The sequence below is a fragment of the Rana temporaria genome, unplaced genomic scaffold (assembly GCF_905171775.1).
Source record: "Rana temporaria unplaced genomic scaffold, aRanTem1.1, whole genome shotgun sequence".
Lineage (NCBI taxonomy): Eukaryota > Metazoa > Chordata > Amphibia > Anura > Ranidae > Rana > Rana temporaria.
Genome location: NW_024404677.1, coordinates 12,457 through 40,249, shown reverse-complemented (window position 1 = coordinate 40,249; position 27,793 = coordinate 12,457). Strand labels below are relative to the sequence as shown.

Sequence of the window (27,793 nt, the reverse complement as noted above, 5' to 3'; positions counted from 1 at the left end):
TTATGTAGGCGGGGAGGTGATGAGGGCGGGAGATGATGAGGGCGGGGAGATGATGAGGGCGGGAGGTTATGTAGGCGGGGAGATGATGAGGGCGGGAGATGATGAGGGCGGGGAGATGATGAGGGTGGGAGGTTATGTAGGCGGGGAGATGATGAGGGCGGGGAGGTTATGTAGGCGGGGAGGTGATGTAGGCGGGGAGACGATGAGGGCGGGGAGGTTATGTAGGCGGGGAGGTTATGTAGGCGGGGAGATGATGAGGGCGGGGACAGACCTGTGGGGAGGTGTGGCTTGCTCGGTGTCAGTAATTTCTCTTCTTTCTCCAGGTGATTGTGTCAGAAAGTGTCAGTAAATGTGTTTCCTGTGCGGAGAGGACCCCTCATAGAGGACCGCCATGTCTGGGGCCGGCAGTAAGAGATCAGCGGGGGATGGGGGTGCTGGTCCTTCGGAGAAGAAACCCAACCATGAAGAAAAGACCCCGACTACCCTCATCGAGCCGATCCGCCTGGGAGGAATCTCTTCTACGGTCAGTACACCGAGCATGGCCGACTACTGCCAGGTGGTGCTGTGTGCCAGGGGGGGCACAGTGCGGGCGAGGGTGGGCACAGTGTGGGGAGAGGGTGCTGTGTGTGAGGGTGGGCACACTTATGGGGTGTACGGATGTCGGGCACAGTGCGGGGGAGGGGGGTGCTGTGTGGGAGGGTGGGCACAGTGCGGGGGAGGGTGCTGTGTGCTAGGGTGGGCATAGTATGGGGGGAGGGTGGGCACAGTGCGGGGGAGGGTGCTAAGGTGGGCACAGTATGGGGGGAGGGTGGGCACAGTGCGGGGGAGGGTGCTGTGTGTGAGGGTGGGCACAGTAAGGGGGGAGGGTGGGCACAGTGTGGGGGAGGGTGCTGTGTGTGAGGGTGGGCACAGTAAGGGGGGAGGGTGGGCACAGTGTGGGGTAGGGTGCTGTGTGTGAGGGTGGGCACACTTATGGGGTGTACGGATGTCGGGCACAGTGCGGGGGAGGGTGCTGTGTGTGAGGGTGGGCACAGTAAGGGGGGAGGGTGGGCACAGTGTGGGGGAGGGTGCTGTGTGTGAGGGTGGGCACAGTAAGGGGGGAGGGTGGGCACAGTGTGGGGGAGGGTGCTGTGTGTGAGTGTGGGCACAGTGTGGGGGTAGGGTGCTGTGTGTGAGGGTGGGCACCCTTATGGGGTGTACGGATGTCGGGCACTGTGCGGGGGAGGGTGGGCACACTTATGGGGTGTACGGATGTCGGGCACAGTGCGGGGGAGGGTGGGCACACTTATGGGGTGTACGGATGTCGGGCACTGTGCGGGGGAGGGTGGGCACACTTATGGGGTGTAGGGATGTCGGGCACAGTGCGGGGGAGGGTGGGCACACTTATGGGGTGTACGGATGTCGGGCACTGTGCGGTAGGGTGGGCACACTTATGGGGTGTACGGATGTCGGGCACAGTGCGGGGGAGGGTGCTGTGTGGGAGGGTGGGCACAGTATGGGGGAGGGTGCGGTGTGGGAGGGTGGGCAAACTTATGGGGTGTACGGATGTCGGGCACAGTGTGGGAGGGTGGGCACACTTATGGGGTGTACGGATGTCGGGCACAGTGCGGGGGAGGGTGCTGTGCGGGAGGGTGGGCACACTTATGGGGTGTACGGATGTCGGGCACTGTGCGGGGGAGGGTGCTGTGCGGGAGGGTGGGCACACTTATGGGGTGTACGGATGTCGGGCACAGTGCGGGGGAGGGTGGGCACACTTATGGGGTGTACGGATGTCGGGCACTGTGCGGGGGAGGGTGGGCACACTTATGGGGTGTACGGATGTCGGGCACAGTGCGGGGGAGGGTGGGCACACGTATGGGGTGTACGGATGTCGGGCACTGTGCGGGGGAGGGTGGGCACACTTATGGGGTGTACGGATGTCGGGCACTGTGCGGGGGAGGGTGGGCACACTTATGGGGTGTACGGATGTCGGGTGCTGTGTGGGAGGGTGGGCACAGTGCGGGGGAGGGTGGGCACACTTATGGGGTGTACGGATGTCGGGCACTGTGCGGGGGAGGGTGGGCACACTTATGGGGTGTACGGATGTCGGGCACAGTGCGGGGGAGGGTGGGCACACTTAAGGGGTGTACGGATGTCGGGCACTGTGCGGGGGAGGGTGGGCACACTTATGGGGTGTACGGATGTCGGGCACTGTGCGGGGGAGGGTGGGCACACTTATGGGGTGTACGGATGTCGGGTGCTGTGTGGGAGGGTGGGCACACTTATGGGGTGTACGGATGTCGGGCACTGTGCGGGGGAGGGTGGGCACACTTATGGGGTGTACGGATGTCGGGCACTGTGCGGGGGAGGGTGGGCACACTTATGGGGTGTACGGATGTCGGGTGCTGTGTGGGAGGGTGGGCACACGTATGGGGTGTACGGATGTCGGGTGCTGTGTGGGAGGGTGGGCACAGTGCGGGGGAGGGTGGGCACACTTATGGGGTGTACGGCTGTCGGGCACAGTGCGGGGGAGGGTGGGCACACTTATGGGGTGTACGGATGTCGGGTGCTGTGTGGGAGGGTGGGCACACTTATGGGGTGTACGGATGTCGGGCACTGTGCGGGGGAGGGTGGGCACACTTATGGGGTGTACGGATGTCGGGCACAGTGCGGGGGAGGGTGGGCACACTTATGGGGTGTACGGATGTCGGGCACAGTGCGGGGGAGGGTGCTGTGTGGGAGGGTGGGCACACTTATGGGGTGTACGGATGTCGGGCACTGTGCGGGGGAGGGTGGGCACACTTATGGGGTGTACGGATGTCGGGTGCTGTGCGGGAGGGTGGGCACACTTATGGGGTGTACGGATGTCGGGCACAGTGTGGGGGGGGGTGCTGTGTGGGAGGGTGGGCACACTTATGGGGTGTACGGATGCCGGGCACTGTGCGGGGGAGGGTGGGCACACTTATGGGGTGTACGGATGTCGGGCACTGTGCGGGGGAGGGTGGGCACACTTATGGGGTGTACGGATGTCGGGCACTGTGCGGGGGAGGGTGGGCACACTTATGGGGTGTACGGATGTCGGGCACAGTGCGGGGGAGGGTGGGCACACTTATGGGGTGTACGGATGTCGGGCACTGTGCGGGGGAGGGTGGGCACACTTATGGGGTGTACGGATGTCGGGCACAGTGCGGGGGAGGGTGGGCACACTTATGGGGTGTACGGATGTCGGGCACAGTGCGGGGGAGGGTGGGCACACTTATGGGGTGTACGGATGTCGGGCACTGTGCGGGGGAGGGTGGGCACACTTATGGGGTGTACGGATGCCGGGCACAGTGCGGGGGAGGGTGGGCACACTTATGGGCTGTACGGATGTCGGGCACTGTGCGGGGGAGGGTGGGCACACTTATGGGGTGTACGGATGTCGGGCGCTGTGCGGGGGAGGGTGGGCACACTTATGGGGTGTACGGATGTCGGGCACTATGCGGGGGAGGGTGGGCACACTTATGGGGTGTACGGATGTCGGGCACAGTGCGGGGGAGGGTCTGCACACTTATGGGGTGTACGGATGTCGGGTGCTGTGTGGGAGGGTGGGCACACTTATGGGGTGTACGGATGTCGGGCACAGTGCGGGGGAGGGTGGGCACACTTATGGGGTGTACGGATGTCGGGCACAGTGCGGGGGAGGGTGCTGTGCGGGAGGGTGGGCACACTTATGGGGTGTACGGATGTCGGGCACAGTGCGGGGGAGGGTGGGCACACTTATGGGGTGTACGGATGTCGGGCACAGTGCGGGGGAGGGTGGGCACACTTATGGGGTGTACGGATGTCGGGCACAGTGCGGGGAAGGGTGCTGTGTGGGAGGGTGGGCACAGTGTGGGAGGGTGGGCACACTTATGGGGTGTACGGATGTCGGGCACTGTGCGGGGGAGGGTGCTGTGCGGGAGGGTGGGCACAGTGTGGGAGGGTGGGCACACTTATGGGGTGTACGGATGTCGGGCACTGTGCGGGGGAGGGTGCTGTGCGGGAGGGTGGGCACACTTATGGGGTGTACGGATGTCGGGCACAGTGCGGGGGAGGGTGGGCACACTTATGGGGTGTACGGATGTCGGGCACTGTGCGGGGGAGGGTGGGCACACTTATGGGGTGTACGGATGTCGGGCACAGTGCGGGGGAGGGTGGGCTCACTTATGGGGTGTACGGATGTCGGGCCCTGTGCGGGGGAGGGTGGGCACACTTATGGGGTGTACGGATGTCGGGTGCTGTGTGGGAGGGTGGGCACACTTATGGGGTGTACGGATGTCGGGCACAGTGCGGGGGAGGGTGGGCACACTTATGGGGTGTACGGATGTCGGGCACAGTGCGGGGGAGGGTGGGCACACTTATGGGGTGTACGGATGTCGGGTGCTGTGTGGGAGGGTGGGCACACTTATGGGGTGTACGGATGTCGGGCACAGTGCGGGGGAGGGTGGGCACACTTATGGGGTGTACGGATGTCGGGCACAGTGCGGGGAAGGGTGCTGTGTGGGAGGGTGGGCACACTTATGGGGTGTACGGATGTCGGGCACAGTGCGGGGAAGGGTGCTGTGTGGGAGGGTGGGCACACTTATGGGGTGTACGGATGTCGGGCACTGTGCGGGGGAGGGTGGGCACACTTATGGGGTGTACGGATGTCGGGCACAGTGCGGGGGAGGGTGCTGTGTGGGAGGGTGGGCACACTTATGGGGTGTACGGATGTCGGGCACTGTGCGGGGGAGGGTGGGCACACTTATGGGGTGTACGGATGTCGGGTGCTGTGCGGGAGGGTGGGCACACTTATGGGGTGTACGGATGTCGGGCACAGTGTGGGGGGGGGTGCTGTGTGGGAGGGTGGGCACACTTATGGGGTGTACGGATGCCGGGCACAGTGCGGGGGAGGGTGGGCACACTTATGGGGTGTACGGATGTCGGGCACAGTGCGGGGGAGGGTGGGCACACTTATGGGGTGTACGGATGTCGGGTGCTGTGTGGGAGGGTGGGCACACTTATGGGGTGTACGGATGTCGGGCACAGTGCGGGGGAGGGTGGGCACACTTATGGGGTGTACGGATGTCGGGCACAGTGCGGGGAAGGGTGCTGTGTGGGAGGGTGGGCACACTTATGGGGTGTACGGATGTCGGGCACAGTGCGGGGAAGGGTGCTGTGTGGGAGGGTGGGCACACTTATGGGGTGTACGGATGTCGGGCACTGTGCGGGGGAGGGTGGGCACACTTATGGGGTGTACGGATGTCGGGCACAGTGCGGGGGAGGGTGCTGTGTGGGAGGGTGGGCACACTTATGGGGTGTACGGATGTCGGGCACTGTGCGGGGGAGGGTGGGCACACTTATGGGGTGTACGGATGTCGGGTGCTGTGCGGGAGGGTGGGCACACTTATGGGGTGTACGGATGTCGGGCACAGTGTGGGGGGGGGTGCTGTGTGGGAGGGTGGGCACACTTATGGGGTGTACGGATGCCGGGCACAGTGCGGGGGAGGGTGGGCACACTTATGGGGTGTACGGATGTCGGGCACTGTGCGGGGGAGGGTGGGCACACTTATGGGGTGTACGGATGTCGGGCACTGTGCGGGGGAGGGTGGGCACACTTATGGGGTGTACGGATGTCGGGCACAGTGCGGGGGAGGGTGGGCACACTTATGGGGTGTACGGATGTCGGGCACAGTGCGGGGGAGGGTGGGCACACTTATGGGGTGTACGGATGTCGGGCACTGTGCGGGGGAGGGTGGGCACACTTATGGGGTGTACGGATGCCGGGCACAGTGCGGGGGAGGGTGGGCACACTTATGGGGTGTACGGATGTCGGGCACTATGCGGGGGAGGGTGGGCACACTTATGGGGTGTACGGATGTCGGGCACAGTGCGGGGGAGGGTGGGCACACTTATGGGGTGTACGGATGTCGGGTGCTGTGCGGGAGGGTGGGCACACTTATGGGGTGTACGGATGTCGGGCACAGTGTGGGGGGGGGGGGCTGTGCGGGAGGGTGGGCACACTTATGGGCTGTACGGATGTCGGGCACTGTGCGGGGGAGGGTGGGCACACTTATGGGGTGTACGGATGTCGGGCGCTGTGCGGGGGAGGGTGGGCACACTTATGGGGTGTACGGATGTCGGGCACAGTGCGGGGGAGGGTGCTGTGTGGGAGGGTGGGCACACTTATGGGGTGTACGGATGTCGGGCACAGTGCGGGGAAGGGTGCTGTGTGGGAGGGTGGGCACACTTATGGGGTGTACGGATGTCGGGCACAGTGTGGGGGAGGGTGGGCACACTTATGGGGTGTACGGATGTCGGGTGCTGTGCGGGAGGGTGGGCACACTTATGGGGTGTACGGATGTCGGGCACAGTGTGGGGGGGGGTGCTGTGTGGGAGGGTGGGCACACTTATGGGGTGTACGGATGTCGGGCACAGTGCGGGGGAGGGTGCTGTGCGGGAGGGTGGGCACACTTATGGGGTGTACGGATGCCGGGCACAGTGCGGGGGAGGGTGGGCACACTTATGGGGTGTACGGATGTCGGGTGCTGTGCGGGAGGGTGGGCACACTTATGGGGTGTACGGATGTCGGGCACAGTGCGGGGGAGGGTGCTGTGCGGGAGGGTGGGCACACTTATGGGGTGTACGGATGCCGGGCACAGTGCGGGGGAGGGTGGGCACACTTATGGGGTGTACGGATGTCGGGTGCTGTGCGGGAGGGTGGGCACACTTATGGGGTGTACGGATGTCGGGCACAGTGTGGGGGGGGGTGCTGTGTGGGAGGGTGGGCACACTTATGGGGTGTACGGATGTCGGGCACAGTGTGGGGGAGGGTGGGCACACTTATGGGGTGTACGGATGTCGGGTGCTGTGCGGGAGGGTGGGCACACTTATGGGGTGTACGGATGTCGGGCACAGTGTGGGGGGGGGGGTGCTGTGTGGGAGGGTGGGCACACTTATGGGGTGTACGGATGCCGGGCACAGTGCGGGGGAGGGTGGGCACACTTATGGGGTGTACGGATGTCGGGCACTGTGCGGGGGAGGGTGGGCACACTTATGGGGTGTACGGATGTCGGGCACTGTGCGGGGGAGGGTGGGCACACTTATGGGGTGTACGGATGTCGGGCACAGTGCGGGGGAGGGTGGGCACACTTATGGGGTGTACGGATGTCGGGCACTGTGCGGGGGAGGGTGGGCACACTTATGGGGTGTACGGATGTCGGGCACAGTGCGGGGAAGGGTGCTGTGTGGGAGGGTGGGCACACTTATGGGGTGTACGGATGTCGGGCACAGTGTGGGGGGGGGTGCTGTGTGGGAGGGTGGGCACACTTATGGGGTGTACGGATGTCGGGCACAGTGCGGGGGAGGGTGGGCACACTTATGGGGTGTACGGATGTCGGGCACAGTGCGGGGGAGGGTGGGCACACTTATGGGGTGTACGGATGCCGGGCACAGTGCGGGGGAGGGTGGGCACACTTATGGGGTGTACGGATGTCGGGCACTATGCGGGGGAGGGTGGGCACACTTATGGGGTGTACGGATGTCGGGCACAGTGCGGGGGAGGGTGGGCACACTTATGGGCTGTACGGATGTCGGGCACTGTGCGGGGGAGGGTGGGCACACTTATGGGGTGTACGGATGTCGGGCGCTGTGCGGGGGAGGGTGGGCACACTTATGGGGTGTACGGATGTCGGGCACAGTGCGGGGGAGGGTGGGCACACTTATGGGCTGTACGGATGTCGGGCACTGTGCGGGGGAGGGTGGGCACACTTATGGGGTGTACGGATGTCGGGCACAGTGCGGGGGAGGGTGCTGTGTGGGAGGGTGGGCACACTTATGGGGTGTACGGATGTCGGGCACTGTGCGGGGGAGGGTGGGCACACTTATGGGGTGTACGGATGTCGGGTGCTGTGCGGGGGAGGGTGGGCACACTTATGGGGTGTACGGATGTCGGGTGCTGTGTGGGAGGGTGGGCACACTTATGGGGTGTACGGATGTCGGGCACAGTGCGGGGGAGGGTGGGCACACTTATGGGGTGTACGGATGTCGGGCACAGTGTGGGGGGGGGGGGCTGTGTGGGAGGGTGGGCACACTTATGGGGTGTACGGATGTCGGGCACTGTGCGGGGGAGGGTGGGCACACTTATGGGGTGTACGGATGTCGGGTGCTGTGCGGGAGGGTGGGCACACTTATGGGGTGTACGGATGTCGGGCACAGTGTGGGGGGGGGGTGCTGTGTGGGAGGGTGGGCACACTTATGGGGTGTACGGATGTCGGGTGCTGTGCGGGAGGGTGGGCACACTTATGGGGTGTACGGATGTCGGGCACAGTGTGGGGGGGGGTGCTGTGTGGGAGGGTGGGCACACTTATGGGGTGTACGGATGTCGGGCACTATGCGGGGGAGGGTGGGCACACTTATGGGGTGTACGGATGCCGGGCACAGTGCGGGGGAGGGTGGGCACACTTATGGGGTGTACGGATGTCGGGCACTGTGCGGGGGAGTGTGGGCACACTTATGGGGTGTACGGATGTCGGGCACTGTGCGGGGGAGGGTGGGCACACTTATGGGGTGTACGGATGTCGGGCACAGTGCGGGGGAGGGTGGGCACACTTATGGGGTGTACGGATGTCGGGCACTGTGCGGGGGAGGGTGGGCACACTTATGGGGTGTACGGATGTCGGGCACTGTGCGGGGGAGGGTGGGCACACTTATGGGGTGTACGGATGTCGGGCACAGTGCGGGGGAGGGTGGGCACACTTATGGGGTGTACGGATGTCGGGCACTGTGCGGGGGAGGGTGGGCACACTTATGGGGTGTACGGATGTCGGGCACAGTGTGGGGGGGGGTGCTGTGTGGGAGGGTGGGCACACTTATGGGGTGTACGGATGCCGGGCACAGTGCGGGGGAGGGTGGGCACACTTATGGGGTGTACGGATGTCGGGCACTGTGCGGGGGAGGGTGGGCACACTTATGGGGTGTACGGATGTCGGGCACTGTGCGGGGGAGGGTGGGCACACTTATGGGGTGTACGGATGCCGGGCACAGTGCGGGGGAGGGTGGGCACACTTATGGGGTGTACGGATGTCGGGCACAGTGCGGGGGAGGGTGGGCACACTTATGGGGTGTACGGATGTCGGGCACAGTGCGGGGGAGGGTGGGCACACTTATGGGGTGTACGGATGTCGGGCACTGTGCGGGGGAGGGTGGGCACACTTATGGGGTGTACGGATGCCGGGCACAGTGCGGGGGAGGGTGGGCACACTTATGGGGTGTACGGATGTCGGGCACTATGCGGGGGAGGGTGGGCACACTTATGGGGTGTACGGATGTCGGGCACAGTGCGGGGGAGGGTGGGCACACTTATGGGCTGTACGGATGTCGGGCACTGTGCGGGGGAGGGTGGGCACACTTATGGGGTGTACGGATGTCAGGCGCTGTGCGGGGGAGGGTGGGCACACTTATGGGGTGTACGGATGTCGGGCACTATGCGGGGGAGGGTGGGCACACTTATGGGGTGTACGGATGTCGGGCACAGTGCGGGGGAGGGTGCTGTGTGGGAGGGTGGGCACACTTATGGGGTGTACGGATGTCGGGTGCTGTGTGGGAGGGTGGGCACACTTATGGGGTGTACGGATGTCGGGCACAGTGCGGGGGAGGGTGGGCACACTTATGGGGTGTACGGATGTCGGGCACAGTGCGGGGGAGGGTGGGCACACTTATGGGGTGTACGGATGTCGGGCACAGTGCGGGGGAGGGTGCTGTGCGGGAGGGTGGGCACACTTATGGGGTGTACGGATGTCGGGCACAGTGCGGGGGAGGGTGGGCACACTTATGGGGTGTACGGATGTCGGGCACAGTGCGGGGGAGGGTGGGCACACTTATGGGGTGTACGGATGTCGGGCACAGTGCGGGGGAGGGTGGGCACACTTATGGGGTGTACGGATGTCGGGCACAGTGTGGGGGGGGGTGCTGTGTGGGAGGGTGGGCACACTTATGGGGTGTACGGATGTCGGGCACAGTGTGGGGAAGGGTGCTGTGTGGGAGGGTGGGCACACTTATGGGGTGTACGGATGTCGGGCACAGTGCGGGGGAGGGTGGGCACACTTATGGGGTGTACGGATGTCGGGTGCTGTGTGGGAGGGTGGGCACACTTATGGGGTGTACGGATGTCGGGCACAGTGCGGGGGAGGGTGGGCACACTTATGGGGTGTACGGATGTCGGGCACAGTGCGGGGGAGGGTGGGCACACTTATGGGGTGTACGGATGTCGGGCACAGTGCGGGGAAGGGTGCTGTGTGGGAGGGTGGGCACACTTATGGGGTGTACGGATGTCGGGCACAGTGCGGGGAAGGGTGCTGTGTGGGAGGGTGGGCACACTTATGGGGTGTACGGATGTCGGGCACAGTGTGGGGGGGGGGTGCTGTGTGGGAGGGTGGGCACACTTATGGGGTGTACGGATGTCGGGCACTGTGCGGGGGAGGGTGGGCACACTTATGGGGTGTACGGATGTCGGGTGCTGTGCGGGAGGGTGGGCACACTTATGGGGTGTACGGATGTCGGGCACAGTGTGGGGGGGGGTGCTGTGTGGGAGGGTGGGCACACTTATGGGGTGTACGGATGCCGGGCACAGTGCGGGGGAGGGTGGGCACACTTATGGGGTGTACGGATGTCGGGCACTGTGCGGGGGAGGGTGGGCACACTTATGGGGTGTACGGATGTCGGGCACTGTGCGGGGGAGGGTGGGCACACTTATGGGGTGTACGGATGTCGGGCACAGTGCGGGGGAGGGTGGGCACACTTATGGGGTGTACGGATGTCGGGCACTGTGCGGGGGAGGGTGGGCACACTTATGGGGTGTACGGATGTCGGGCACAGTGCGGGGGAGGGTGGGCACACTTATGGGGTGTACGGATGTCGGGCACTATGCGGGGGAGGGTGGGCACACTTATGGGGTGTACGGATGTCGGGCACAGTGCGGGGGAGGGTGGGCACACTTATGGGCTGTACGGATGTCGGGCACTGTGCGGGGGAGGGTGGGCACACTTATGGGGTGTACGGATGTCGGGCGCTGTGCGGGGGAGGGTGGGCACACTTATGGGGTGTACGGATGTCGGGCACTATGCGGGGGAGGGTGGGCACACTTATGGGGTGTACGGATGTCGGGCACAGTGCGGGGGAGGGTGCTGTGTGGGAGGGTGGGCACACTTATGGGGTGTACGGATGTCGGGTGCTGTGTGGGAGGGTGGGCACACTTATGGGGTGTACGGATGTCGGGCACTGTGCGGGGGAGGGTGGGCACACTTATGGGGTGTACGGATGTCGGGCACTGTGCGGGGGAGGGTGGGCACACTTATGGGGTGTACGGATGTCGGGTGCTGTGCGGGAGGGTGGGCACACTTATGGGGTGTACGGATGTCGGGCACAGTGTGGGGGGGGGTGCTGTGGGGGAGGGTGGGCACACTTATGGGGTGTACGGATGCCGGGCACAGTGCGGGGGAGGGTGGGCACACTTATGGGGTGTACGGATGTCGGGCACTGTGCGGGGGAGGGTGGGCACACTTATGGGGTGTACGGATGTCGGGCACTGTGCGGGGGAGGGTGGGCACACTTATGGGGTGTACGGATGTCGGGCACAGTGCGGGGGAGGGTGGGCACACTTATGGGGTGTACGGATGTCGGGCACTGTGCGGGGGAGGGTGGGCACACTTATGGGGTGTACGGATGTCGGGCACAGTGCGGGGGAGGGTGGGCACACTTATGGGGTGTACGGATGTCGGGCACTATGCGGGGGAGGGTGGGCACACTTATGGGGTGTACGGATGTCGGGCACAGTGCGGGGGAGGGTGGGCACACTTATGGGCTGTACGGATGTCGGGCACTGTGCGGGGGAGGGTGGGCACACTTATGGGGTGTACGGATGTCGGGCGCTGTGCGGGGGAGGGTGGGCACACTTATGGGGTGTACGGATGTCGGGCACTGTGCGGGGGAGGGTGGGCACACTTATGGGGTGTACGGATGTCGGGCACAGTGCGGGGGAGGGTGCTGTGTGGGAGGGTGGGCACACTTATGGGGTGTACGGATGTCGGGTGCTGTGTGGGAGGGTGGGCACACTTATGGGGTGTACGGATGTCGGGCACAGTGCGGGGGAGGGTGGGCACACTTATGGGGTGTACGGATGTCGGGCACAGTGCGGGGGAGGGTGGGCACACTTATGGGGTGTACGGATGTCGGGCACTGTGCGGGGGAGGGTGGGCACACTTATGGGGTGTACGGATGTCGGGCACAGTGCGGGGGAGGGTGGGCACACTTATGGGGTGTACGGATGTCGGGTGCTGTGTGGGAGGGTGGGCACACTTATGGGGTGTACGGATGTCGGGCACAGTGCGGGGGAGGGTGGGCACACTTATGGGGTGTACGGATGTCGGGCACAGTGCGGGGGAGGGTGCTGTGCGGGAGGGTGGGCACACTTATGGGGTGTACGGATGTCGGGCACAGTGCGGGGGAGGGTGGGCACACTTATGGGGTGTACGGATGTCGGGCACAGTGCGGGGGAGGGTGGGCACACTTATGGGGTGTACGGATGTCGGGCACAGTGCGGGGGAGGGTGGGCACACTTATGGGGTGTACGGATGTCGGGCACAGTGTGGGGGGGGGTGCTGTGTGGGAGGGTGGGCACACTTATGGGGTGTACGGATGTCGGGCACAGTGTGGGGAAGGGTGCTGTGTGGGAGGGTGGGCACACTTATGGGGTGTACGGATGTCGGGCACAGTGCGGGGGAGGGTGGGCACACTTATGGGGTGTACGGATGTCGGGTGCTGTGTGGGAGGGTGGGCACACTTATGGGGTGTACGGATGTCGGGCACAGTGCGGGGGAGGGTGGGCACACTTATGGGGTGTACGGATGTCGGGCACAGTGCGGGGGAGGGTGGGCACACTTATGGGGTGTACGGATGTCGGGCACAGTGCGGGGAAGGGTGCTGTGTGGGAGGGTGGGCACACTTATGGGGTGTACGGATGTCGGGCACAGTGCGGGGAAGGGTGCTGTGTGGGAGGGTGGGCACACTTATGGGGTGTACGGATGTCGGGCACAGTGTGGGGGGGGGTGCTGTGTGGGAGGGTGGGCACACTTATGGGGTGTACGGATGCCGGGCACAGTGCGGGGGAGGGTGGGCACACTTATGGGGTGTACGGATGTCGGGCACTGTGCGGGGGAGGGTGGGCACACTTATGGGGTGTACGGATGTCGGGCACAGTGCGGGGGAGGGTGGGCACACTTATGGGGTGTACGGATGTCGGGCACTGTGCGGGGGAGGGTGGGCACACTTATGGGGTGTACGGATGTCGGGCACAGTGCGGGGGAGGGTGGGCACACTTATGGGGTGTACGGATGTCGGGCACAGTGCGGGGGAGGGTGGGCACACTTATGGGGTGTACGGATGTCGGGCACTGTGCGGGGGAGGGTGGGCACACTTATGGGGTGTACGGATGCCGGGCACAGTGCGGGGGAGGGTGGGCACACTTATGGGGTGTACGGATGTCGGGCACTATGCGGGGGAGGGTGGGCACACTTATGGGGTGTACGGATGTCGGGCACAGTGCGGGGGAGGGTGGGCACACTTATGGGCTGTACGGATGTCGGGCACTGTGCGGGGGAGGGTGGGCACACTTATGGGCTGTACGGATGTCGGGCACTGTGCGGGGGAGGGTGGGCACACTTATGGGGTGTACGGATGTCGGGTGCTGTGTGGGAGGGTGGGCACACTTATGGGGTGTACGGATGTCGGGCACAGTGCGGGGGAGGGTGCTGTGTGGGAGGGTGGGCACACTTATGGGGTGTACGGATGTCGGGCACAGTGCGGGGGAGGGTCTGCACACTTATGGGGTGTACGGATGTCGGGTGCTGTGTGGGAGGGTGGGCACACTTATGGGGTGTACGGATGTCGGGCACAGTGCGGGGGAGGGTCTGCACACTTATGGGGTGTACGGATGTCGGGTGCTGTGTGGGAGGGTGGGCACACTTATGGGGTGTACGGATGTCGGGCACAGTGCGGGGGAGGGTGGGCACACTTATGGGGTGTACGGATGTCGGGTGCTGTGTGGGAGGGTGGGCACACTTATGGGGTGTACGGATGTCGGGCACAGTGCGGGGGAGGGTGCTGTGTGGGAGGGTGGGCACACTTATGGGGTGTACGGATGTCGGGCACAGTGCGGGGGAGGGTCTGCACACTTATGGGGTGTACGGATGTCGGGTGCTGTGTGGGAGGGTGGGCACACTTATGGGGTGTACGGATGTCGGGCACAGTGCGGGGGAGGGTGGGCACACTTATGGGGTGTACGGATGTCGGGTGCTGTGTGGGAGGGTGGGCACACTTATGGGGTGTACGGATGTCGGGCACAGTGCGGGGGAGGGTGGGCACACTTATGGGGTGTACGGATGTCGGGCACTGGGTAATTTCCCTCATTCTGCCCCCTGTAGGAGGAGATGGATATGAAGGTTCTGCAGTTTAAGAACAAGAAGTTGGCGGAGCGGTTGGAGCAGCGGCAGGGATTTGAGGATGAACTCCGGGAGAAGATCGAGAAGCTGGAGAAGAGACAGGCCACCGATGACGCCACTCTGCTCATCGTCAACCGATACTGGAGCCGGGTAGGGGCAGCGCCAACATCTGACTGATCTCCGTGCTGAACTGTGGGCTCATTTCTGAAGGAAGGACTCCGGCCCTCCCAACTCCGGCCCTCCCGACTCCGACCCGGCCCTCCTGACTCCGGCCCTCCCAACTCCGGCCCTCCCGACTCCGACCCGGCCCTCCTGACTCCGGCCCTCCCAACTCCGGCCCTCCTGACTCCGACCCGGCCCTCCTGACTCCGGCCCTCCCAACTCCGGCCCTCCCGACTCCGACCCGGCCCTCCCGACTCCGACCCGGCCCTCCCAACTCCGGCCCTCCTGACTCCGACCCGGCCCTCCCGACTCCGGCCCTCCCGACTCCGACCCGGCCCTCCCGACTCCGACCCGGCCCTCCTGACTCCGGCCCTCCCGACTCCGACCCGGCCCTCCCGACTCCGACCCGGCCCTCCCGACCCGGCCCTCCCGACTCCGACCCGGCCCTCCTGACTCCGGCCCTCCTGACCCTCCCGACTCCGGCCCTCCGGCCCTCCCGACTCCGACCCGGCCCTCCCGACTCCGGCCCTCCCAACTCCGGCCCTCCCGACTCCGGCCCTCCCGACTCCGACCCGGCCCTCCCGACTCCGGCCCTCCCGACTCCGACCCGGCCCTCCCGACTCCGACCCGGCCCTCCTGACTCCGGCCCTTCCAACTCCGGCCCTCCCGACTCCGACCCGGCCCTCCTGACTCCGGCCCTCCCGACCCGGCCCTCCCGACTCCGACCCGGCCCTCCTGACTCCGGCCCTCCCGACTCCGACCCGGCCCTCCCGACTCCGACCCGGCCCTCCTGACTCCGGCCCTTCCAACTCCGGCCCTCCCGACTCCGACCCGGCCCACCCGACTCCGACCCGGCCCTCCCGACTCCGACCCGGCCCTCCCGACTCCGACCCGGCCCTCCCGACTCCGGCCCTCCCGACTCCGACCCGGCCCTCCCGACTCCGACCCGGCCCTCCCGACTCCGACCCGGCCCTCCTGACTCCGGCCCTCCCGACTCCGACCCGGCCCTCCCGACTCCGACCCGGCCCTCCTGACTCCGGCCCTCCCGACCCGGCCCTCCCGACTCCGACCCGGCCCTCCTGACTCCGGCCCTCCCGCCTCCGACCCGGCCCTCCCGACTCCGACCCGGCCCTCCTGACTCCGGCCCTTCCAACTCCGGCCCTCCCGACTCCGACCCGGCCCACCCGACTCCGACCCGGCCCTCCCGACTCCGACCCGGCCCTCCCGACTCCGACCCGGCCCTCCCGACTCCGGCCCTCCCGACTCCGACCCGGCCCTCCCGACTCCGACCCGGCCCCCCCGACTCCGACCCGGCCCTCCTGACTCCGGCCCTCCCGACTCCGACCCGGCCCTCCCGACTCCGACCCGGCCCTCCTGACTCCGGCCCTCCCAACTCCGGCCCTCCCGACTCCGACCCTCCCGACCCATTGCTTCCCCTTATCCGACCCATTGCTTCCTGCTATGACCCGCTACTCCCTAATCTTACACAGTACCAGTACTCTCTACTCTGACCCCGGCGCTCCTCTCTCCCTTCTCTGACCCCGGCGCTCTCTCCCTTCTCTGACCCCGGCGCTCTCTCCCTTCTCTGACCCCGGCGCTCTCTCCCTTCTCTGACCCCGGCTCTCTCTGCCTTCTCTGACCCCAGTGCTCTCTCTCCCTTCTCTGACCCCAGTGCTCTCTCTCCCTTCTCTGACCCCGGCGCTCTCTCTCTTCTCTGACCCCGGCTCTCTCTTCTCTGACCCCGGCTCTCTCTTCTCTGACCCCGGCTCTCTCTCTCTTCTCTGACCCCGGCGCTCTCTCCCTTCTCTGACCCCGGCGCTCTCTCCCTTCTCTGACCCCAGTGCTCTCTCTCCCTTCTCTGACCCCGGCGCTCTCTCTCTTCTCTGACCCCGGCTCTCTCTCTCTTCTCTGACCCCGGCGCTCTCTCCCTTCTCTGACCCCGGCGCTCTCTCCCTTCTCTGACCCCGGCGCTCTCTCCCTTCTCTGACCCCGGCGCTCTCTCCCTTCTCTGACTCCGGCGCTCTCTCCCTTCTCTGACCCCGGCGCTCTCTCTCCCTTCTCTGACCCCGGCGCTCTCTCCCTTCTCTGACCCCGGCGCTCTCTCCCTTCTCTGACCCCGGCGCTCTCTCTCCCTTCTCTGACCCCAGTGCTCTCTCCCTTCTCTGACCCCAGTGCTCTCTCTCCCTTCTCTGACCCCGGCGCTCTCTCCCTTCTCTGACCCCGGCGCTCTCTCTCCCTTCTCTGACCCCAGTGCTCTCTCCCTTCTCTGACCCCGGCGCTCTCTCTCCCTTCTCTGACCCCAGTGCTCTCTCTCCCTTCTCTGACCCCGGCGCTCTCTCTCCCTTCTCTGACCCCAGTGCTCTCTCTCCCTTCTCTGACCCCGGCGCTCTCTCCCTTCTCTGACCCCAGTGCTCTCTCTCCCTTCTCTGACCCCGGCGCTCTCTCCCTTCTCTGACCCCAGTGCTCTCTCTCCCTTCTCTGACCCCGGCGCTCTCTCCCTTCTCTGACCCCAGTGCTCTCTCTCCCTTCTCTGACCCCAGTGCTCTCTCTCCCTTCTCTGACCCCGGCTCTCTCTCCCTTCTCTGACCCCGGCTCTCTCTCCCTTCTCTGACCCCGGCGCTCTCTCTCTCTTCTCTGACCCCGACGCTCTCGCGCTCTCTCTCTCTTCTCTGACCCCGGCGCTCTCTCTCTCCCTTCTCTGACCCCGGCTCTCTCTCCCTTCTCTGACCCCGGCTCTCTCTCTCTCTCTCTCTCTCTCTCTCTCTCTCTCTCTTCCTGAACACATTGCTCTTCTCTCTCCTCTCAGCTAGATGAGAATGTGCAGCTCTTGTTAAAGCGTTCCGATAATGAGCCGCCGCCCCCCCAGCCTGTGGCCCCAGAGAAGGAGGAACCAAAAGAGAGCCATGCTGGAGCAGAGGGCCCCAAGGCCTCAGAGGAGACTGACAGTAAAGGTAATGGGGGGGGGGGGGGGCAGGGTGATTGGAGGCGGAGTCAACTATGTGGTACATGTGATTGGAGGCAGAGCCCGATGTGTGATTGGAGGCGGAGTCTGCTGTGTGTGGGACGTGTGATTGGAGGCGGAGTCTGCTGTGTGTGGGACGTGTGATTGGAGGCGGAGTCTGCTGTGTGTGGGGCGTGTGATTGGAGGCGGGTTCCGTTGGGTGTGGGGCGTGTGATTGGAGGCGGGGCCCGTTGGGTGTGGGACGTGTGATTGGAGGCGGGGCCCGTTGGGTGTGATTGGAGGCGGGGCCCGTTGGGTGTGGGACGTGTGATTGGAGGCGGCTTCCGTTGGGTGTGGGACGTGTAATTGGAGGCGGGGCTCGTTGTGTGGGACGTGTTATTGGAGGCAGGGCTCGTTGTGTGTGTGTGGGACGTGTGATTGGAGGCGGGGCTCGTTGTGTGTGGGACGTGTGATTGGAGGCGGGGCTCGTTGTGTGTGGGACGTGTGATTGGAGGCGGGTTCCGTTGGGTGTGTGTGTGTGACGTGTTATTGGAGGCGGGGCTCGTTGTGTGTGGGACGTGTGATTGGAGGCGGGGCTCCTTGTGTGTGGGACGTGTTATTGGAGGCGGGGCTCGTTGTGTGTGGGACGTGTTATTGGAGGCGGGGCTCGTTGTGTGTGGGACGTGTGATTGGAGGCGGGTTCCGTTGGGTGTGTGTGTGTGACGTGTTATTGGAGGCGGGGCTCGTTGTGTGTGGGACGTGTGATTGGAGGCGGGGCTCGTTGTGTGTGGGACGTGTTATTGGAGGCGGGGCTCGTTGTGTGTGGGACGTGTGATTGGAGGCGGGGCTCGTTGTGTGTGTGTGTGTGACGTGTGATTGGAGGCGGGGCTCGTTGTGTGTGGGACGTGTGATTGGAGGCGGGGCTCACTGTGTGTGTGTGGGACGTGTGATTGGAGGCGGGGCTTGTTGTGTGTGGGACGTGTGATTGGAGGCAGGGCCCGTTGGGTGTGATTGGAGGCGGGGCTCGTTGTGTGTGGGACGTGTAATTGGAGGCGGGGCTCGTTGTGTGTGGGACGTGTGATTGGAGGCGGGGCCCGTTGGGTGTGATTGGAGGCAGGGCTCGTTGTGTGTGGGGCGTGTGATTGGAGGCGGGGCTCGTTGTGTGTGGGACGTGTAATTGGAGGCGGGGCTCGTTGTGTGTGGGACGTGTGATTGGAGGCGGGGCTCGTGTGTGGGACGTGTGATTGAAGGCGGGGCTCACTGTGTGTGTGTGGGACGTGTGATTGGAGGCGGGGCTCGTTGTGTGTGGGACGTGTGATTGGAGGCGGGGCTCGTTGTGTGTGGGACGTGTGATTGGAGGCGGGGCCCGTTGGGTGTGATTGGAGGCGGGGCTCGTTGTGTGTGGGACGTGTAATTGGAGGCGGGGCTCGTTGTGTGTGGGACGTGTGATTGGAGGCGGGGCCCGTTGGGTGTGATTGGAGGCGGGGCTCGTTGTGTGTGGGACGTGTGATTGGAGGCGGGGCTCGTTGTGTGTGGGACGTGTGATTGGAGGCGGGGCTCGTTGTGTGTGGGACGTGTGATTGGAGGCGGGGCTCGTTGTGTGTGGGACGTGTGATTGGAGGCGGGGCCCGTTGGGTGTGATTGGAGGCGGGGCTCGTTGTGTGTGGGACGTGTGATTGGAGGCGGGGCTCGTTGGGTGTGGGACGTGTGATTGAAGGCGGGGCTCACTGTGTGTGTGTGGGACGTGTGCTTGGAGGCGGGGCTCGTTGTGTGTGGGACGTGTAATTGGAGGCGGGGCTCGTTGTGTGTGGGACGTGTAATTGGAGGCGGGGCTCGTTGTGTGTGGGACGTGTGATTGGAGGCGGGGCTCGTTGGGTGTGATTGGAGGTGGGGCCCATTGGGTGTGGGACGTGTGATTGGAGGCGGGGCTCGTTGTGTGGGACATGTTATTGGAGGCGGGGCTCGTTGTGTGTGGGACGTGTAATTGGAGGCGGGGCTCGTTGGGTGTGGGACGTGTGATTGGCTGCGGGATGATTGAAGGCGGAGTATTCCATCACTCCTGGTCGTCTTTTTGGCTCTTAGCTCCTCCTTTTGATTCTTGCAGACCCCCCCGCACCTCCCGCCGTCCCCCCGGCACCGGAGCCCCCCGGATCGCTCCCAGAATCCTCTCTGAACTTCCTGGCTACGCTTGCCAGCAGTACGCCTGAGGAGATCGATCTGCAGCTACAAGAACGCATGGAGTTCAGTAAGAGAGCCGTGTCCTGGGTCCTAGAGACCTCCAGCAAGCTGCACCGGCGGGTCCAGGAACTGTGTGAGCGCATTCACAGCAGAGGTAAGGCAAGGACATGTCCAGGTGTGGGCGGAGCTCGTGAAGAGTACAGAGATATGGGGGACCCCTCCCCCCCCATACACACAATGCCACATGACAGACCCCCATCTGTCACCGAGGCCACCGGCATTGCATTGTGGGAGGCCCAGGGGAAGGCGTGGCTAACCTCTGACCTGTATGTTGGGGGGTCACTAACCCACTCCGAGCCGGTGATGTCGCTAACCCGGGGCGAGCATGTAGCCAGTGAAGGAAGTCTAGTCGGTACTGAAGCGTCTAGATCAGCAGTTATATGTACAGGCCCCACCCCCTGTGTGTGTGTATGATGGGTCACCCCCAGGCTAGTTCTATTTAGGGGAGGGGCCCTTCATGTCATGTGACTCTCATTTCTCTCTGAACAGCGTCTGAGCAGCTGGATGAGTCCCTGCGCACCCTCAGCAAGGAGCTGAACACCGAGAACCACAGACTGCAGGACCTGGCCATCGTCCTGCAGGAGAAGCACCACCGGATCTCCCTGCAGGTGAGAGGGGACGTCCCCTTCCAGGACGACACGCGTCCCTGACAGAGGGGAGGTCCCCTTCCAGGACGACACACGTCCCTGACAGAGGGGGGGTCCCCTTCCAGGACGACACACGTCCCTGACAGGGGGGGTCCCTTTCTATGATGACACACGTCCCTGACAGAGGGGGGTCCCCTTTTATGACACACGTCCCTGACAGAGGGGGGTCCCCTTCTATGACACACGTCCCTGACAGAGGGGGGGTCCCCTTCCAGGACACACGTCTCTGACAGAGGGGGAGGTCCCCTTCTATGACAACACACGTCCCTGACAGAGGGGGAGGTACCCTTCTATGACTTCCCTGACAGAGGGGGAGGTACCCTTCTATGACACACGTCCCTGACAGAGGGGAGGTCCCCTTCTATGATGACACATGTCCCTGACAGAGGGGGAGGTCCCCTTCTATGATGACACACGTCCCCGACAGAGGGGGAGGTACCCTTCTATGACTTCCCTGACAGAGGGGAGGTCCCCTTCTATGACACACGTCCCTGACAGAGGGGAGGTCCCCTTCTATGATGACACGCGTCCCTGACAGAGGGGAGGTCCCCTTCTATGATGACACGCGTCCCTGACAGAGGGGGGTCCTCTTCTATGATGACACACGTCCCTGACACGGGGGGGGTCCCCTTCTATGACACGCGTCCCTGACAGAGGGGGAGGTCCCCTTCTATGATGACACACGTCCCTGACACGGGGGAGGTCCCCTTCTATGACACACGTCCCTGACAGAGGGGGGTCCCCTTCTATGATGACACACGTCCCTGACAGGGGGGGGTCCCCTTCTATGATGACACATGTCCCTGACAGAGGGGAGGTCCCCTTCTATGATGACACACGTCCCTAACAGAGGGGGGTCCCCTTCTATGACACACGTCCCTGACAGAGGGGGGGGGGTCCCCTTCTATGATGACACACGTCCCTGACAGGGGGGGGTCCCCTTCTATGATGACACATGTCCCTGACAGGGGGGGGGTCCCCTTCTATGACACACGTCCCTGACAGAGGGGGGGTCCCCTTCTATGATGACACACGTCCCTGACAAAGGGGGGGCTGTTTATTACAACAGCTTCCCTGCGCTGCTCGCTGATGAGATCCAATGTTCCTTCAGCTGTAGATTTGATTATTGTCTGGTTGTGTCCTCCCCCAGCACCATGAGCTCCAGGACCGCGCCGTCTCCTCCGAAACCAAAGTCTCCGAGATGGAGCGGAGCATCGAAGATCTGCAGTGGGACATCGAGAAGCTGAGGAAACACGAGCAGAAGCTCAACCGTCACCTGGCTGAGGCCCTGGAACAGGTTGGTGGCCCAGCAAGTGGAATGCCCAGACCCCGCCTCTTCTCATTATAAATTCCTGAGACCCCGCCTCTGCTCATCATAAACCTCCTGAGACCCCGCCTCTGCTCATCATAAACCTCCTGAGACCCCGCCTCTGCTCATCATAAACCTCCTGAGACCCCGCCTCTGCTCATGATAAACCTCCTGAGACCCCGCCTCTTCTCATGATAAACCTCCTGAGACCCCGCCTCTTCTCATCATAAACCTCCTGAGACCCCGCCTCTGCTCATCATAAACCTCCTGAGACCCCGCCTCTTCTCTGCTCATTATAAACCTCCTGAGACCCCGCCTCTTCTCATGATAAACCTGAGACCCCGCCTCTTCTCTGCTCATTATAAACCTCCTGAGACCCCGCCTCTGCTCATCATAAACCTCCTGAGACCCCGCCTCTGCTCATCATAAACCTCCTGAGACCCCGCCTCTTCTCATCATAAACCTCCTGAGACCCTGCCTCTGCTCATCATAAACCTCCTGAGACCCCGCCTCTGCTCATGATAAACCTCCTGAGACCCCGCCTCTTCTCATTCTAAACCTCCTGAGACCCCGCCTCTTCTCTGCTCATTATAAACCTCCTGAGACCCCGCCTCTTCTCATGATAAACCTGAGACCCCGCCTCTTCTCTGCTCATTATAAACCTCCTGAGACCCCGCCTCTTCTCATTCTAAACCTCCTGAGACCCCGCCTCTTCTCTGCTCATCATAAACCTCCTGAGACCCCGCCTCTTCTCATTCTAAACCTCCTGAGACCCCGCCTCTTCTCATTCTAAACCTCCTGAGACCCCGCCTCTTCTCATTCTAAACCTCCTGAGACCCCGCCTCTTCTCATGATAAACCTCCTGAGACCCCGCCTCTTCTCATGATAAACCTCCTGAGACCCCGCCTCTTCTCATGATAAACCTCCTGAGACCCCGCCTCTTCTCATGATAAACCTCCTGAGACCCCGCCTCTTCTCATTCTAAACCTCCTGAGACCCCGCCTCTTCTCATTCTAAACCTCCTGAGACCCCGCCTCTTCTCATTCTAAACCTCCTGAGACCCCGCCTCTTCTCATTCTAAATCTCCTGAGACCCCGCCTCTTCTCATTCTAAACCTCCTGAGACCCCGCCTCTTCTCATTCTAAACCTCCTGAGACCCCGCCTCTTCTCATTCTAAACCTCCTGAGACCCCGCCTCTTCTCTGCTCATTATAAATCTCCTGAGACCCCGCCTCTTCTCTGCTCATCATAAACCTCCTGAGACCCCGCCTCTTCTCTGCTCATTATAAATCTCCTGAGACCCCGCCTCTTCTCTGCTCATTATAAATCTCCTGAGACCCCGCCTCTTCTCTGCTCATTATAAATCTCCTGAGACCCCGCCTCTTCTCTGCTCATTATAAATCTCCTGAGACCCCGCCTCTTCTCTGCTCATTATAAATCTCCTGAGACCCCGCCTCTTCTCATGATAAACCTCCTGAGACCCCGCCTCTTCTCATGATAAACCTCCTGAGACCCCGCCTCTTCTCATTCTAAACCTCCTGAGACCCCGCCTCTTCTCTGCTCATTATAAATCTCCTGAGACCCCGCCTCTTCTCTGCTCATTATAAACCTCCTGAGACCCCGCCTCTTCTCTGCTCATTATAAATCTCCTGAGACCCCGCCTCTTCTCTGCTCATTATAAATCTCCTGAGACCCCGCCTCTTCTCTGCTCATTATAAACCTCCTGAGACCCCGCCTCTTCTCTGCTCATTATAAATCTCCTGAGACCCCGCCTCTTCTCTGCTCATAAATCTCCTGAGACCCCGCCTCTTTGCTCATTATAAACCTCCTGAGACCCCGCCTCTTCTCTGCTCATCATAAATCTCCTGAGACCCCGCCTCTTCTCTGCTCATCATAAACCTCCTGAGACCCCGCCTCTTCTCATTCTAAACCTCCTGAGACCCCGCCTCTTCTCATTCTAAACCTCCTGAGACCCCGCCTCTTCTCATTCTAAACCTCCTGAGACCCCGCCTCTTCTCTGCTCATTCTAAACCTCCTGAGACCCCGCCTCTGCTCATTATAAACCTCCTGAGACCCCGCCTCTTCTCATTCTAAACCTCCTGAGACCCCGCCTCTTCTCTGCTCATTATAAACCTCCTGAGACCCCGCCTCTTCTCATTATAAACCTCCTGAGACCCCGCCGCTTCTCATTATAAACCTCCTGAGACCCCGCCTCTGCTCATTATAAACCTCCTGAGACCCCGCCTCTTCTCATTCTAAACCTCCTGAGACCCCGCCGCTTCTCATTATAAACCTCCTGAGACCCCGCCTCTGCTCATTATAAACCTCCTGAGACCCCGCCTCTTCTCATTATAAACCTCCTGAGACCCCGCCGCTTCTCATCATAAACCTCCTGAGACCCCGCCTCTGCTCATTATAAACCTCCTGAGACCCCGCCTCTTCTCATTCTAAACCTCCTGAGACCCCGCCTCTTCTCATTCTAAACCTCCTGAGACCCCGCCTCTTCTCTGCTCATCATAAACCTCCTGAGACCCCGCCTCTTCTCATCATAAACCTCCTGAGACCCCGCCTCTTCTCTGCTCATTATAAACCTCCTGAGACCCCGCCTCTTCTCATGATAAACCTCCTGAGACCCCGCCTCTTCTCTGCTCATGATAAACCTCCTGAGACCCCGCCTCTTCTCATTCTAAACCTCCTGAGACCTCGCCTCTGCTCATTCTAAACCTCCTGAGACCCCGCCTCTTCTCATTCTAAACCTCCTGAGACCCCGCCTCTTCTCATTCTAAACCTCCTGAGACCCCGCCTCTTCTCTGCTCATTATAAACCTCCTGAGACCCCGCCTCTTCTCTGCTCATCATAAACCTCCTGAGACCCCGCCTCTTCTCTGCTCATTATAAACCTCCTGAGACCCCGCCTCTTCTCATGATAAACCTCCTGAGACCCTGCCTCTTCTCATGATAAACCTCCTGAGACCCCGCCTCTTCTCATTATAAACCTCCTGAGACCCCGCCTCTTCTCATTATAAACCTCCTGAGACCCCGCCTCTTCTCTGCTCATTATAAACCTCCTGAGACCCCGCCTCTTCTCATGATAAACCTCCTGAGACCCCGCCTCTTCTCTGCTCATCATAAACCTCCTGAGACCCCGCCTCTTCTCTGCTCATTATAAACCTCCTGAGACCCCGCCTCTTCTCATGATAAACCTCCTGAGACCCCGCCTCTTCTCATTATAAACCTCCTGAGACCCCGCCTCTTCTCATTATAAACCTCCTGAGACCCCGCCTCTTCTCTGCTCATTATAAACCTCCTGAGACCCCGCCTCTTCTCTGCTCATTATAAACCTCCTGAGACCCCGCCTCTTCTCATGATAAACCTCCTGAGACCCCGCCTCTTCTCTGCTCATGATAAACCTCCTGAGACCCCGCCTCTGCTCATCATAAACCTCCTGAGACCCCGCCTCTTCTCATTCTAAACCTCCTGAGACCCCGCCTCTTCTCATTCTAAACCTCCTGAGACCCCGCCTCTTCTCATTCTAAACCTCCTGAGACCCCGCCTCTTCTCTGCTCATTATAAACCTCCTGAGACCCCGCCTCTTCTCTGCTCATCATAAATCTCCTGAGACCCCGCCTCTTCTCTGCTCATCATAAATCTCCTGAGACCCCGCCTCTTCTCTGCTCATCATAAACCTCCTGAGACCCCGCCTCTTCTCTGCTCATTATAAACCTCCTGAGACCCCGCCTCTTCTCATGATAAACCTCCTGAGACCCCGCCTCTTCTCATTATAAACCTCCTGAGACCCCGCCTCTTCTCTGCTCATTATAAACCTCCTGAGACCCCGCCTCTTCTCTGCTCATTATAAACCTCCTGAGACCCCGCCTCTTCTCATGATAAACCTCCTGAGACCCCGCCTCTTCTCATGATAAACCTCCTGAGACCCCGCCTCTTCTCATTATAAACCTCCTGAGACCCCGCCTCTTCTCTGCTCATCATAAACCTCCTGAGACCCCGCCTCTTCTCTGCTCATCATAAACCTCCTGAGACCCCGCCTCTTCTCTGCTCATCATAAACCTCCTGAGACCCCGCCTCTTCTCATTCTAAACCTCCTGAGACCCCGCCTCTGCTCATGATAAACCTCCTGAGACCCCGCCTCTTCTCATTCTAAACCTCCTGAGACCCCGCCTCTTCTCATCATAAACCTCCTGAGACCCCGCCTCTTCTCATTATAAACCTCCTGAGACCCCGCCTCTTCTCATTCTAAACCTTCTGAGACCCCGCCTCTTCTCTGCTCATTATAAACCTCCTGAGACCCCGCCTCTTCTCTGCTCATTATAAATCTCCTGAGACCCCGCCTCTTCTCATTCTAAACCTCCTGAGACCCCGCCTCTTCTCTGCTCATTATAAATCTCCTGAGACCCCGCCTCTTCTCATTCTAAACCTCCTGAGACCTCGCCTCTTCTCATTCGAAACCTCCTGAGACCCCGCCTCTTCTCATTCGAAACCTCCTGAGACCCCGCCTCTTCTCATTCTAAACCTCCTGAGACCCCGCCTCTTCTCATTCTAAACCTCCTGAGACCCCGCCTCTTCTCTGCTCATTATAAATCTCCTGAGACCCCGCCTCTTCTCTGCTCATCATAAACCTCCTGAGACCCCGCCTCTTCTCTGCTCATTATAAATCTCCTGAGACCCCGCCTCTTCTCTGCTCATTATAAATCTCCTGAGACCCCGCCTCTTCTCTGCTCATTATAAATCTCCTGAGACCCCGCCTCTTCTCTGCTCCTTATAAACCTCCTGAGACCCCGCCTCTTCTCTGCTCATTATAAATCTCCTGAGACCCCGCCTCTTCTCTGCTCATTATAAATCTCCTGAGACTCCGCCTCTTCTCTGCTCATTATAAATCTCCTGAGACCCCGCCTCTTCTCTGCTCATAAATCTCCTGAGACCCCGCCTCTTTGCTCATTATAAACCTCCTGAGACCCCGCCTCTTCTCTGCTCATCATAAATCTCCTGAGACCCCGCCTCTTCTCTGCTCATCATAAATCTCCTGAGACCCCGCCTCTTCTCTGCTCATTATAAATCTCCTGAGACCCCGCCTCTTTGCTCATTATAAACCTCCTGAGACCCCGCCTCTTCTCTGCTCATCATAAATCTCCTGAGACCCCGCTTCTTCTCTGCTCATTATAAATCTCCTGAGCCCCCGCCTCTTCTCTGCTCATTATAAATCTCCTGAGACCCCGCCTCTTCTCTGCTCATTATAAACCTCCTGAGACCCCGCCTCTTCTCTGCTCATTATAAATCTCCTGAGACCCCGCCTCTTCTCTGCTCATTATAAATCTCCTGAGACCCCGCCTCTTTGCTCATTATAAACCTCCTGAGACTCCGCCTCTTCTCTGCTCATCATAAATCTCCTGAGACCCCGCCTCTTCTCTGCTCATTATAAATCTCCTGAGACCCCGCCTCTTCTCTGCTCATTATAAATCTCCTGAGACCCCGCCTCTTCTCTGCTCATCATAAATCTCCTGAGACCCCGCCTCTTCTCTGCTCATCATAAATCTCCTGAGACCCCGCCTCTTCTCTGCTCATCATAAACCTCCTGAGACCCCGCCTCTTCTCTGCTCATCATAAATCTCCTGAGACCCCGCCTCTTCTCTGCTCATCATAAATCTCCTGAGACCCCGCCTCTTCTCTGCTCATTATAAATCTCCTGAGACCCCGCCTCTTCTCTGCTCATTATAAATCTCTTCTCTTACAGCTGAACTCCGGATGTCACATTTCAGGAAGTTCTGGAGGATTCCAGGGAGGACAAACCACGCTGACGGTGCAGAAGGTGATGTCATCTTTATTGCCTCTTCTCTGACCCCGGTCACCGGCTTCCTGCCGTACCCCCCACAAATCATCTTCCAAACCCCTCCTCACACGTCTTCCCTCCGACCCCCTCCTCACACGTCTTCCCTCCGACCCCCTCCTCACACGTCTTCCCTCCGACCCCCCTCCTCACACGTCTTCCCTCCGACCCCCTCCTCACAC

At 61.9% G+C, this 27,793-nt stretch overlaps 1 protein-coding gene across 3 annotated transcripts in view; it reads left to right on the top strand.

Annotated features, from left to right (window-relative positions):
* Nucleotides 1-297: 297 nt before the first annotated feature.
* RNF40 (ring finger protein 40) overlaps nt 298-27,793 on the top strand; it is a gene marked incomplete at its 3' end in the record, with an annotated part of 38,735 nt that continues 11,239 nt past the window's right edge. For all 3 annotated transcript variants that reach the window (XM_040334871.1, XM_040334870.1, XM_040334869.1), the window contains 7 exon segments: nt 298-523; nt 14,457-14,624; nt 17,443-17,587; nt 19,682-19,909; nt 20,305-20,423; nt 21,613-21,759; nt 27,519-27,593. In XM_040334871.1, the coding sequence (XP_040190805.1) occupies nt 392-523; nt 14,457-14,624; nt 17,443-17,587; nt 19,682-19,909; nt 20,305-20,423; nt 21,613-21,759; nt 27,519-27,593 (1,014 nt within the window).